This window comes from Meleagris gallopavo, chromosome 2, assembly GCF_000146605.3.
Source record: "Meleagris gallopavo isolate NT-WF06-2002-E0010 breed Aviagen turkey brand Nicholas breeding stock chromosome 2, Turkey_5.1, whole genome shotgun sequence".
Classification (NCBI taxonomy): Eukaryota; Metazoa; Chordata; class Aves; order Galliformes; family Phasianidae; genus Meleagris; species Meleagris gallopavo.
In genome coordinates this window covers 26,398,675-26,411,749 of record NC_015012.2, presented here as the reverse complement: position 1 = coordinate 26,411,749, position 13,075 = coordinate 26,398,675, and the positions used below count along the sequence as shown (strand labels likewise).

The 13,075-nt window shown below is 47.5% G+C and overlaps 1 protein-coding gene across 1 annotated transcript; it reads left to right on the top strand.

Annotated features, from left to right (window-relative positions):
• Positions 1–3,143: 3,143 nt before the first annotated feature.
• On the top strand, positions 3,144–12,536 carry FOSL2 (FOS like 2, AP-1 transcription factor subunit). The gene is made up of 3 exons (XM_010706794.3): positions 3,144–3,428; positions 6,597–6,704; positions 8,135–12,536. The coding sequence occupies exons 1-3, from the start codon at positions 3,189–3,191 to the stop codon at positions 8,642–8,644; spliced, it is 858 nt and encodes a 285-aa protein (XP_010705096.1). The 5' UTR covers positions 3,144–3,188; the 3' UTR covers positions 8,645–12,536.
• Positions 12,537–13,075: the final 539 nt, after the last annotated feature.

Sequence of the window (13,075 nt, the reverse complement as noted above, 5' to 3'; positions counted from 1 at the left end):
TTTCTTCCCAAAGCAAGGGAAGACGTACCAGTCACATGCTTGAGTGGAAACTGTGTCTCTGGGCCAAAACTTTGATGCTTTTTAATTATTTTTCCCATACAGCACAGCACTGGAACATTTTTTCTTTCAAGTTGCGTGCCGTGCTCTATTCCCCCCATCGCTGCATTGCCATGTGGTACACACAGCCCCTAATGGGAACAATTTGTGTGCTCTCAGACTGGGCGACTTCTCTCTGATATCCCAGCACTGCGTCCAGTCCTCCAAGGAGGCGTTCAGCACGGGACAACCGTTGGGGCCTTTTATTTGTTAGAAGATTTGGCCCTGTGCTCTATATTATAAATGCTCTATTGATAACTGAGCATTTGTTAACTGCTCCACCTTCTGAGTGGATTTTTGGGAAGGTATTATGGTGTGTGTTTTCCTTATCCCTCTGTTTCCAAGTTGGGCATGCCCTGCAGCATGTCGCTCCCAGCAGGGCCAGGGCCTCCTCGGGGCCGGCTCTGGTGAGGCAGAGCCAGGGCCAGGCTCAGCTCTTTGTGCTCCTAACATCCTCGCTCCTTGTTCTGCTTGTGTAATGGTACCTGTGTCTGCGTGTTGCTTGGATCGGGTGGAGAGCAGCAGCAGAGTGCGTGCTGTGCGTGCGGCCCTGTGGTTTGGCTGTCGCCCAACCTGTCCCTGTAGATAAGGAGAGCTGAGAGCTGGTGGAGGGGTGCCCCTGGGAGCAGGAGCAGTGTGTGAAGAGGTGGGCAGGCACATGGGCACGGCTGTGGTGAGGTGTCCTGGAGGGAAGGCCTGGCCGTGTGGGAAGCACACCGTAGGGAAAATCCAGCAGCAGCTCTGGTACCCGTATCTAAAGGCTCAGCAGTGTGCCGGCTGTTTAATATCTGGGGAAAATACTGCTTCTGGAGAGTACAGAATGCGGGTTTGGGGGAATTAAGATATTTTGAGGGATGAAAAAGGAAACCGGTGGCAGCAATAGGGCATGGCACAGACAGGCTGTAGCCAGCATGGCCTCATGCCCCGGCCTGAAAGCGAGCAGGGAGATGTGGCTGAGCTGAGCACCTCCTTTGCTGTCCAGGAAGCCTGTGCTGGAGGTGCAGAAACCCTCTGTGTGAAATAAAGGGATGTTTGGCAGTGGCTCCAACGACATTCAGATGATTAGTAACTTGGGGATGACTTGTGTCAGATGTTTGTATCTTACATGGCTGATTTGGTGATGGGTCTGACTCTCCTGGGCTCTAATGGGAGTCTGTAGCAGGTCAGTGAGTGGAGGATACACTGGTGTGGCACCACCACAAAGATCCTTTCCTCTGGAACACAAATGCTCTCTTTGCATAGCAAAGCACCAAAAAATCTCAATGCATTGTGCAGCCATATCTTCTAGCGTCCCTATAAAGAAGGCAGGATGCTTCTTTCTCTCTGTTTGGGTGCAGGAAGGCTGGTGGTGGCACAGGTGGATAAAGGTCGTGGAGGAAGGCACTCAGAAGTTCTGCTGCCAGTTCCACATCTCTTGATGCCAGCACCTGTGGTTTAACTTGTCTTGCACTTCGTCCCTACTGTGAAGTTCAGATCTCTTCATAATGATGTGATGACTGTGGAGTCACTGAGCCGTCCTCTTGTGGGCCATGTGATCACAGCATACACTGGGCAGAGTATAAAGAACGAGATTTTCACCAGTAAATTCCTCTGAGGTGTTTATAGTGCTCAGCTCTGGTCCTCCATCGACAGAGCTCATCAGGATGGCATTTACTGATGTGTGTGGTGCACTGAGGTTGTGTCGGGCCCCAGCTGCAGGTGAACTTCAAAGGTTCTGGTGTAGCTTCTGCTGACAGGATGGCACTGAGACTTGGCATTGTTCCCCCACTCCCTTCACTAGATGCACTCCTACCTTCTCTTGTCCTTTCTTGTTAGATTTAAGGCTATCCAAAGCTATAAACTGGCATTTATCTGCGTTCAAACTGGATCTTCTGGTCTGCAGGCTTTGGCAGCTGGGTGTCTTCTGGATAAATCTGACCCAAAGTGCTGTTGCTATCAGAATGTGGAACACTATTTGCAGTAGCCTTGCTTTAACAAAGCATTTGGGCACGGTGCTTGACTAGGCACACCCTGAAAAGGAAACCTGTGAAATGCTGTCTCTTATCTAGGACACTTACCTGGGTTGAGGTCAGGCTGATGCAAGGGCTCTCGGGTCCCTAGGAGGCTGCTGTGCTGACCTGAGAACCGGTGTTTTTCACAGGACCATTTAAATGCTTCAGGCTGCGGGTCCTACGAGCCCCTGCCCTCAGCAGTGGGTGCGGAGGCAGCTGGAGCAAGGCGTGCCTGTCTGTAAGGCCCAGTCTCACCATTGAAAGTCTCCTGATGGGAGCTCTTCATAGACAAAAGCATTCCTCCTCCCCTGCTTCCCCCTCCGGGGACAAGCAATTGTTTTCCTGGCAGTTTAGTGCCAGCATATTATCCAGATGGATTTACCTCTGTCTGAAATAAGGTGTATGCGTATTTTGGAGATCATTACCTACTGCCTTGGTTTTTACTGCTGCCTTGTTTTGTCTAGACAGTGCAGAGAGCTGCAGGGAACTTGTCCGATCTCAAACCTAAGAACTATTTTATAGGCTGCTATTAAAATACATATCCCTGCATGTAACCATCCTGGGGCCGGGCTTCTCACACTGTGTGCAGCAAGCACAGAACCTCTGAGCAAGAGGTGAGCTGCTGTTCTCTCCATACCCAGCTTCATGCAGACCAAGCCAGGATTTCGGGGGAATCCTTTGATAGGAGGCTTTGCTCTGTTTAGTAATGGCACTTCAGAGCCCAAGTTTCTCTTCCTTTTCTTTGGATTGACAGAGAAGTGTTTTTCTAGAAACTCCTTAATTCCCCTTTTGCCCTGTGCTGGAAAGACTAGTGGGGATGCTGGGGAGGTGGAGAACAAGGACAGGGCTGGGTGAGGGCATGGCTGCTGCGAGAGAGAGTTCACAAGCGAAACGTTTGGCGCTGGGCAGACCAGGATGCAGTAGGGGCCTGGGCCGGCAGTGCTGTGTTTACTTTGGGCGCTGCTCTGGTCCTTGCTGGGACCACTCCTGGGGCCTTCTGTGTAGCTTCTGAGGTTGTGTCATGTTCTGCTTTCACTGACAATTTATTCTCTCTCCCTCTCTTCTCTCCCCCGCCTTTCCTCTTAGAAATTTCGAGTAGATATGCCAGGATCAGGCAGCGCTTTTATCCCCACGATCAACGCCATCACAACCAGCCAAGACCTGCAGTGGATGGTGCAGCCCACCGTCATCACCTCCATGTCCAGCCCGTATTCTCGCTCACACCCGTACAGCCACCCGCTGCCACCACTGTCCTCAGTGGCCGGACACACGGCCCTTCAGCGACCAGGTGTGATCAAAACCATCGGCACCACAGTGGGACGGAGACGAAGAGATGAGCAGGTAACCATGTGGGGAGGAGGATGCAAGGCAGTCGATGGCGCGTGTACAGATTTCCCCTATACAAAGGGAGTCTCCCACTGCCCTCTCACAGTGTCACCCAGCCCCATGGGGACAGCAGAGGTCTGCCCCACACTCTGTACATGCGCTGGTGTTTCTCAAAATGATGCACAGTTTGAGCTGGACTGTGGTTTTCTTGCTGCTTCCTCAGTGTGTGACACGATTCAGCCGATCTCCATCACAGGCTTTGTGACACCAGGCTGTGTTGCGGCTGGGTTTCAGGAGCAGGTGAAACTCTCAAGTTGAGCCTTGGGTTTCGGTCTGAGTGTTTCTGCTGCTCCAGGCAGAAGGAAACCCCTGAGCAACCAGAGCTTTACATAGGTAGTTCACAAAACTGATGCCTAGATTACATCAGTGGGTGTTTTCTGTTGGCTCTGTGACCACCTGTGCTGCTCCAGTCTCACTTTGGGTGATACCACAAGTGCCCAGTGTCATGCAGGGAGGAACGGCTCCCCAGAACACATCCAGTCTCACAGAGAACCTTTGGGATGCTATGATCTACACCCATCTCCTCACCCTGACCTCTTCATAGCAACAAGATGGGTATCCTCCAGGTGCTGCCACCCTGGTGGCATTCTCACAGTGGGGTGGGGAAGCTGGTCCCACTTCTGCCCATGCCTTTGTAAAGCCAGTCTGAAATATCTCGAACTCCCCAAATCGCTCTCAAGCAGCAGTTCTGTGGGTTGCCACAGAGAAATGTAACAGGATGCGCTGTGCGCCCTCAGTGTATGAAAACACTGCTGCGTGAGGCCTGTTCCCAATAAGATGCAGCAGCCCTGCTGTTATTTCTGCATCATCTGCTTGGATTCACACTCCAATTATTTTCTGTGGTGTGGATCTCTAAAGGACCCAATTGCCCAATTGGGATCTGAAGGGCTCACTGCAGGCCTGTATGTACTGGGCAGAATAGGTGCCATCCCTTCAGCCAGGCTCAGCCACCTACCATCCCAGCATACAGGGCTGGTTCCAGTGCTGGGGGAAGCTCTCATGAGAACCAGGGGAATAATTAGCAGCAACTAATTTGTTTGACAAATGCTGCCTCTGTGTTCACAAATTGGCCATGAAGAGATCACCATATTCTCTGGTTTATTTGTTGTTCAGAGTTATTTGCAGAAGGATGCCTGCCAAGCAGTTCCTGGCCTGTGGCTTGTTTGCAGGCCATTTGCTATAGGTCATTCAGATCCAAGTCCCTTTGATTAGACACGTGCTATGGCAGGACCTAGACTGTGTGCACTGACTCTTTGGCTCAGGTTTCCACTGCTGGTGCTTGCCTTTTTGGAAAATGTTGTGTAACGTTGTAGGAAAAGAGCCTGTCTTGATGAATGGTTCTGCCAGTGACTGCATGCATGGGGTTTGGACAAGCGACAGCTATAGTTCGTGAGTGCAGCAGGGACACCGAGAGTGCCAAAGCAAACTGCTTGCAAACAAATTTAGTGCAGCTTACAGAATATGCCATTTGAGACCCATTATAATGTAAAGCAGGCTCGGATTCACCTCTTCAGCCCCCTCTGAGATTTTTTTTAAGAAAACATAACTTTTGAGATAGATAACTTACAAATGACTAAAGGCCCTGAGAAGACTCATTTTGGTCCCAATGTCTTTCAGTGAGATCTGTGCTCCTGAAAACCACACACAGAGGCCTGGAATCATCCCAGAGTTCATATGCATGTCTGATGCTTTGCATTATGGATACAATTGCACAAATATATTTTATCCTGCATACCTACAGGCTGCAAATGGAGCAGTCAGAGCCATGCTGGGTGTGCCTGCTGGGGCTTCTTACGGGGCTGAGGGTACCAAAACCCACAGAGGGAGGTGCTCCTGTCCCAGGACAGACGCCGTTACCTACTGGTAGAGGAGCTCTCAGGCCCAAAGTCCTTGTCCTGGAGTCCCAAATAGCAGCAGAAGTGCCTCTGTCCCTTAGTGTGCGCCCAGAGGTGCGCTGCCTGCTGGTGAAATTGTTGCCACCACGCAGAAGAGTCTGAAAAAAGCAGAACAGAGAGAGGGGAATGCCCAGCGGCTGAAGTAAACTCCCTGAAACTGTGGAGATCAAAATTAGGGAAATAAACTAAACCAAAACAAACCAGAATGAGGTTAGAATAAAACTAATGCAAAAATGAAAAGGCAGCAGGAAGATAATCTTGTTTGCAATTTTGACATCTCTGAAAATACTAAAACTGAAAGCTTCTATGAGAAGGGAGTTTTCTTTTTTTATTTTATTTATTTATTTATTTATTTATTTATTTCCTATCCCTTGCCAACAAGCACCTTGCAGAGCACTCATCCTGGTTTTGGGTTCAGTCACGGCAATACCAGTGTAAGGTCAGCCCTGAGCAGAGCAGGACGTGGCGTGGGTGCTCTGGTTACCACTGCTGGAGTTTATAAGAGCTCATCTCAAATCCCCAAAGCTAGGCCTGACCTCACCAGATCCTGCGGGCTCCTGCTTACTTCCTCTGGTGTTGCAAGAGTGTAACTCTATGGGTTTCTACGGAATCACTCCTGACTTATATCAGTGAGGATGTCAGCTGGCCTCAGGAAGCCCTTGGTATCACTGGAGCCTTGCCTGCTGATGTGAAAAGCAGTCTGTTATCACGCCGAGTGCTTGAAAATCTGAGGTCAGACTTTGGGGTGGTATAAATAATTGTTGCTTCACAGACATCATGAGAGCTCTGCTGATCTCCCTCTCTCCCCCCCACCTCATCCCCGACCTTCAAGTTAACAACTATTTTTGTGTGGGAAGCAGCAGATAATTTCTTTCAAGAAAGAGGCGCTTACAACATCGCACTCTGGTTTTGCTTAATGTACCACCCAAGTTGTGAAACAATCAGAGCATCTTTTATCTGTTTGGCCTTGTTGCAGATTCACTGTCCTCTTACACAATCTCCCACCACTGCTCCCCACTCTGCCTTCTCCTCACCCTTGTGCTAAGACCTGGTGCTAGCTAGAGATACTGGGCGCTTTCATCTTCTGCTGACATCAGTGGAGAGGGGGAGTGCTGAGCATCCTGCTGGATCAGGCCTTTTTTTCTTTGCGTTGCGGTTAAATCCTCACAAACTTCAAGGAATGCCTTGCTCAGATCTGATTGTGGGTTTTCTTGGCACTTGCCCATAGCTGTCGCCCGAGGAAGAAGAGAAGCGAAGGATCCGGAGAGAGAGGAACAAGCTGGCAGCTGCTAAATGTCGTAACAGGCGCCGAGAGCTAACAGAGAAACTCCAGGCGGTACGTGCTCTGCATGCATTTCTCCCTCCTTGTTGCCTGCCCTTCGGACCAGCTTGCAGGGTGTTGCTCTCTCTACCAACCTATCTAGGGAAGATGCTGTAAAATGCGTTCTGCCTTCCCCTTCCAGGACTGCCCAGTTGCATTGCTCTTGTGTCAGCAGTGGTGAGGGCTCAGCAGCCTAAGTTCTTCTCACTTGCTGCCCAAAACATCCTAGGAGGTCTCTTCCCATACAGCCTGCTGACCAACATGTATCTCCCTAATCCAGGTCTCTTTCCGTAAGTGGAAATAAATATGCTGTGCGCTTCAGATGAAACCTTTGAAAGCACACAAGACTCTAGTATCACCTGAAAACAGGAGAAAGTGAGGCAGTGTTATATGTACTTCTCTAAGTTACATCCTTTAGACTAACCTGTCTCTGGTGGGTGTAATTCAAGGGGAGCAATGCAAAAATGTATGGTTTGGTGCCGTAGGGGAATAATTAAGTTAAAGAGGGTAGGGATGAGTGCAAGAACTATGAGGTGGGTAAGACACTGGCTGAAGAGTAGACAAGGATGGGTTGCATTAACAGAGTCTGTAGAGATTCCAGCACTCCTCTTCAAGAAGCAGCCTGGGCTTGGTTCTGTTTGAGCTTATTGAGAATCACAGCTGTGAAAGCACATCGGTGAAATGTGCTGCTGACTCAAATCTGGGAGGTATTCTCAGTGCAGGGGAAGCTGGACAGCCTATGGGAAGAATTTAAGGATTCTCATGACTAAACTAATATAAGTGAGAGGAGTACAAACTAGGAGGTCATATCCTGACAAATTGAGGGTGAATACTTCTGCAAGCTCCTCACACAGGAAAATACTAATTGCTCACAGATTGACTATGAGCCATCAGTGTTACACCATCGTGGGAAAGGTAAATGGAGTAATCCTGGGATGCATCAAGGGATAAAACAGTGAAGATGAAAGTGTTAATCTTTTGCACAAGTCACAGGCAAGGCCTCATCTAGAGTATGAGATACTAAAAGAAAATGAAAACAGTTGAGATAGGTTTATACTATCTGCATCTAGGAAATGAAAAGAACATAATTTAACCTTAAGACAAAACCCAATGGTAGAGGATCTGAGTCCTCTCTGCTAAGGTGTCTCTCAAGTAGACAGCAAGGGAGAAGAGGTATTTTAAGCCACAGAACAAGACAAGAGTTGTAGAAACCATCCATGAAATAGCAAAGGTGAGCTCATGAGAAGACCATTTATATCCCCTAGATTGGAAATAGCATTCAGGTAGACACAGGAAGTGCAAAATGCTGAACTAGCAAATACCTTGCTTGAAGAGGCTGGGGTGTATCTGCCCACGCCAGCTGGGAGCTGGACTTGATGGCCATGTTTTAGGTCAGGAGCAGTGCCCGAACCTCAGATACTTACTTATTCCATTTTTATCTGCAGGAAACTGAGGTGCTGGAGGAGGAAAAGTCAGTGCTTCAAAAAGAGATTGCTGAGCTCCAGAAGGAGAAGGAGAAACTAGAGTTCATGCTGGTTGCTCACAGCCCTGTGTGTAAAATCAGCCCTGAGGAACGTCGGAGCCCACCAACCAGCAGCCTCCAGAGCGTTCGGACTGGAGCGAGCGGAGCAGTGGTGGTGAAGCAGGAGCCTGTGGAGGAAGAGATCCCATCTTCCTCTTTGGTCCTTGACAAAGCTCAGAGGTCTGTCATTAAGCCCATCAGCATTGCTGGAGGTTATTATGGGGAGGAGGCACTCAACACTCCCATCGTGGTGACCTCAACACCAGCCATCACTCCTGGTTCCTCCAACTTGGTGTTCACCTACCCCAACGTTTTGGATCAGGAGTCTCCTCTCTCCCCGTCCGAGTCCTGCTCCAAAGCTCACCGGAGGAGCAGCAGCAGTGGTGACCAGTCCTCGGATTCCTTGAACTCTCCCACCTTGCTGGCATTGTAATCCCCTTAGGCCCCCCATTGCCAGTGTGTTACATCCCCCGCCCAGCTCCATGGAGAGACCCCTCCATGGGATTAGAGACAGGCACAGGATCGTTCAAGCACAAGGGCAGCAAGAACAAGAATGGGGAAATGCTGCAGCTCCAGGAAGGAGAGCGAGGACCAACGCCAGCTCCCTGGAGGCAGGAAATGGCAAGGGTGGGACTGAAGCACCAGGACTGATTGGAGAGGGCAGTGTCTCCTCTGTAGGGTCTGCCAATGGAAATCTCGTCTCGGCACCATAGTGGACTTGGGGAGCATTCCTGGCCAGGACTGAAAGCGAGCTGCAGACAGTTGCTAGCCATCCCTTTCCTTTGTGAATTGATCTAATCGGTTATGCTCTGTGCTTAGATCTTTCTGGTTAGTTACCTTACAACTTCTTCTTTCCCCCTGTCTCTCTCTGCCTATCATTTCCAATGTTGTCGATCCTATGACATTTCATCCCGTTGATCTGTACTCTAAAGGCTTGTTAGGATCTTTCTTGGGACAGGCTGTGGGAAACATGCACGGTTGCCTAGCTGGGAAGGGGATGCCTGGTGGGGGGTGGCCAAGAGGAGCCCAAGGGCTCAGTGGCAAGGGCAGAGCTCATTATCTGTGACACAGACACAGTAAACGGAGAGAACAGGAGGCTCACATGGAGGACTTTTTTTTCTTAACGAGTAGATATACTTATCCCCTTGGGCTCCTCAAAAACCAAGTTAGCATCTCAGGGCCGAAGTGGCATCAGAAAAGCTGCTGAGTTGGCCTTAGCAGTGTCTTTGGCAGGATTTTAGCCACAGTTTGGTAATACCAAATCTGCTGCTGGACTTGTTTAGTTCTCCTGGGCTGCTCGTTCTCTAGGGAGTATTGCATCTTCCTTCCCATCAGGGTCCCTGACTCAGATGCTGATCTCTTCCTGTTAGTAAAATTGTCCCCTCTCCTTGGTAATATTTGCAGAACATACTACCAAAAGAGGTAGTGCTGTGGAGACTGGCAGTGGTTAGGAGTGTGAAGGGATTTTGTTGTGCCCTTGTTGACTTTCCTTGTGAACACGGCAGCACGCTTCCACACAGTTGATACTTGCTGGTGGAGTTTACTCAGAGCTCAGTTTCCGAGGCTGGAGGAAGGCAGGAGTCCAGCCTCCAGCACAGCACAGCACAGGCCTTGAGGCACTCCTGGCCAGGCAGCAGTGGTGTAGCTGAAGTTCTAATAACATCTGGTGTGACTGACAAGTTGACATTGGAGAAAAATCAGTTACCATTTTTTGCACCTTGGTCTCTGGCCTCTGTTGCTTTTTTGTATTTGCAGTGTAGTTGATCTGGTTTTGCTGGGGTTGACTGGCCTAAGGACCAAAAACAAATCAGAGGGCTCTTCCACCAGCATTGGGTCCCTGTCTTCTCCAGCGTGTGGGCTTGGCTTCTAGTAGTAAGTTCTTACAGAGTGCACAAGTGCTGAAGTTCACTGCTGAGAACAATAATGTGTGAAAACTGTTCTTGCTTGGAGCCAAACTCAGTTCCCATAGGTGTCAAGGCACTGATGTACCATGACTTGTGCACATGAGGATAGCTCTGCTTGCCAGTTAAGTTGCTTAGGGGATGGCTCTTCAGTCCAGCCTGTTGAAGCTGTGATGGCAGCTATTTATTGTGAGATTTTCTTCGTTATTATTGTCTTTAAATTGGCGGAAACTTGGGAATTTCTTGGTCAGGCTGGACCTGGAGAAATGAAAAATGTAATGACGGGGTCAGTGCTGTGAGATGCTGAACTGCTGCAGCTCCTGCCAACTCTACTGGGAATTAATAGGGCCCAGTCTTGTGCAGGCAGGCCTTTGCTCAGGTGGTCTGGATTCCCTCAAACTCTGGTCACTGCCTATTCCTTTAATCATTTCAAAGGGACACTATTTGGCTGTTTTGTTTTTTATTATTATTATTATTATTATTATTATTATTTTAAACCGAGTTATTTGCAAGAACTGCTGCAATAGAAAGATGGTTGACCTTTTTCCTTTGTAAAACTGATTCAGTAATGCAGGTTTTTCCATTGTTGCTTAAATATTTCCATTGTTACACTAGTGCTAGAAGTTTCAAATTGATCTCTTACAATAACTAAAGTTGATAAAGGAATTCTCCCCTCACATGATCATCAAAACTTTTTTTTAATAAAGTAGAGGCTTTATGAAAAAATCCTTAGGTGTGGCCTTCCTTGTACTCTATCCCCACATCTGCCAGCCTACAATTGCCATCCTAGCAACCAGAGATGTTTGTTTTCACATTTGACATAGTCCTCTGTGATAGCCCAGATTGGTCTCTACAAGTTAACCTGAGTGGGCTTTTTTGTTTGTTTATTTGTTTTTCCCTATATTGACAGTTCTCATGTTAGGGACTCGCCACTCATCCATACCTGCTCCCCATTCCCATGGGAGAGGCATGTATCCCGAGGAAGTCAGTGATTCCTACCTTAGCTTTTGCTCCCTGAATTGTTGCTGGAAGGAGCTGCAGCTGGCTCATGCCCACTGCATGTTGACCTGTCATTGATCTTCTTAGAGGTAGGACAGGAACATCTCCTTTTCTGTCCTATGATACTGGTGGGGAGCAATTTGAAACTGCCCTGAAAAGAGAATCACTTTCTGCTACTTGAAAGAGCCCTGAATACCTTGTGCCTGCCTGTTCTCTCCCTCAAACCTCTTAGAGGATGTCTGTGTTGAGCTCGCTGGTCTTCTGCCTTTTGTATTTAGTGGATCAGCATTACCTTTGTTTAGTTGCTCGCAGACAGGTACAGCTTGAAGTCTCCTGCTGTTTTGGTCTGGCCCTGCGAAATTCTTTACAGGTTTATTGGTGTGCTTTTGGGAATTGAGCGTCTTCCCCAGTCCACAAACTGTATTTGCCTTGAGTACCTTCCCCAGAGATTCCTAAACGTACAGAGTCTCCATGTTCTTCTGCACATACTGGGGATGGTGGGTCAGTTTCTGAGCAAAAGTTGTTGAAGTTGGTAGAAAAAGGCCCTGGGAATTTCAGCTGGTCTTGAACTGACCCCTTAGTGACTGGCCCAGTGAAACATCCAGCAACATCTGAAGTTAATCAGTGCCCAACTAGGAGTGGCAGTAGCAGCTGCTTGAAGGAGACCCTTGGCTTCCAGGCAATGTTCAGCATTCCAGCTTTGCCCTCATTCTTCCTTCCTCCCTCCCTGGTTGTGGCACTGCCTTCATCCATTCCTTTCTCATAGGTGTGGAAATGGGTTAGTCTCAAACTGCTTGTGGTGTGACGGTATTTGGGACCAACCTGCTGGGGACAGTAGTAGCTCTCTGTTGTGTTTTTTATAATTATTATTTAAATGATCTACTTAGTTCATCTGAACCTTTAATTTTGCTGCTTACTGTATGTAGGATCCACCTGGCCTTTATCCTAAATGAAAAGAAAACAAACAAACCTAAGACACCCCTCTTCTCCCTGGTATCTTATTATTTATTGGCAGGCAGCCGTTCTGTGCCTGCTCTAGCAGATCTGCCTGCCATTAATTTAACATCCTCCCAACTTGCATTCCTGGTGTTTGGTTGTTGCTTTTCTGCTTTTTGTTTTGATTTTTTTTTTTGTTCATTCCAAGAAAGACTTCTGAAATGTAAGAAATCTTATTGTTATGACACTTAGAAGTTCATTTTCATTAGGAAGGCCAAGTCAAACATTTTAAGAGGTGAGGGGAACAATCTACATTTTATTTCTTATTTATTTATCATGTTTACATCTTTTTTTTTTTCTTGTTCAAGACTTGGATATAATAAAGAAAGCATTAAAATATTCCAATTTTCTTCTTTTTTAGGTTTTTTTAATTCTTTAAATAAAAGATTCTGGGTTTCACTGTCTGTATAAAATGTAAAAAAAAAAAAAGATGCATTATCGCATTATCATTCCTCTGTGAACAGTAAGTGGAGTTGAGGAGAAATCTCAGAATACAAGATAATAATAAAGTTCCATCCTGTTTTACTTAATTGCTCCCCTCCTATCCTGTATGATTAAAGGGTTATTCCACTTTCTTGTTTGTGGTTACTTGATATTAAAACCATATTAAAATGTGTAGAAAATAAGTATCCAATTGTTTTTGCTCAGTGAGAGGATAAAATGTTGTATATATCTTGATATACTGTGTAGTTCAAAGTAACATCAATAAGGGATAGTGCATCTTTATTAGAGCGATAAGTTACTAGTGTCACTAAAGTCTACTTTAAGATCCTCAGACATAAAAAGGGCCTGATTCTGGTTCCACTTCCCTGGGGAAATGGAAAGCATTGGTAGCATTTTGCTGCTGCAGAGTGGGTGTCAGAGATGGAATTGAGCCTCAGCGATTAATATGCGACCATGAGGATTATTGAAGGTTTGGGGGCACCATCATCTTTTTTTTTTTTCCTCAAAAGTTTTAGCTCGTGGTT

Excerpts from the sequence above, each read along its gene's own strand:
- FOSL2 (XM_010706794.3), top strand. The coding sequence starts at position 3,189 with ATGCCAGGATCAGGCAGCGCTTTTATCCCCACGATCAACGCCATCACA. Across the intron at positions 3,429-6,596 it reads GGAGACGAAGAGATGAGCAG|CTGTCGCCCGAGGAAGAAGA; the intron begins GTAACCATGTGG and ends ACTTGCCCATAG. Across the intron at positions 6,705-8,134 it reads TAACAGAGAAACTCCAGGCG|GAAACTGAGGTGCTGGAGGA; the intron begins GTACGTGCTCTG and ends TTTTATCTGCAG.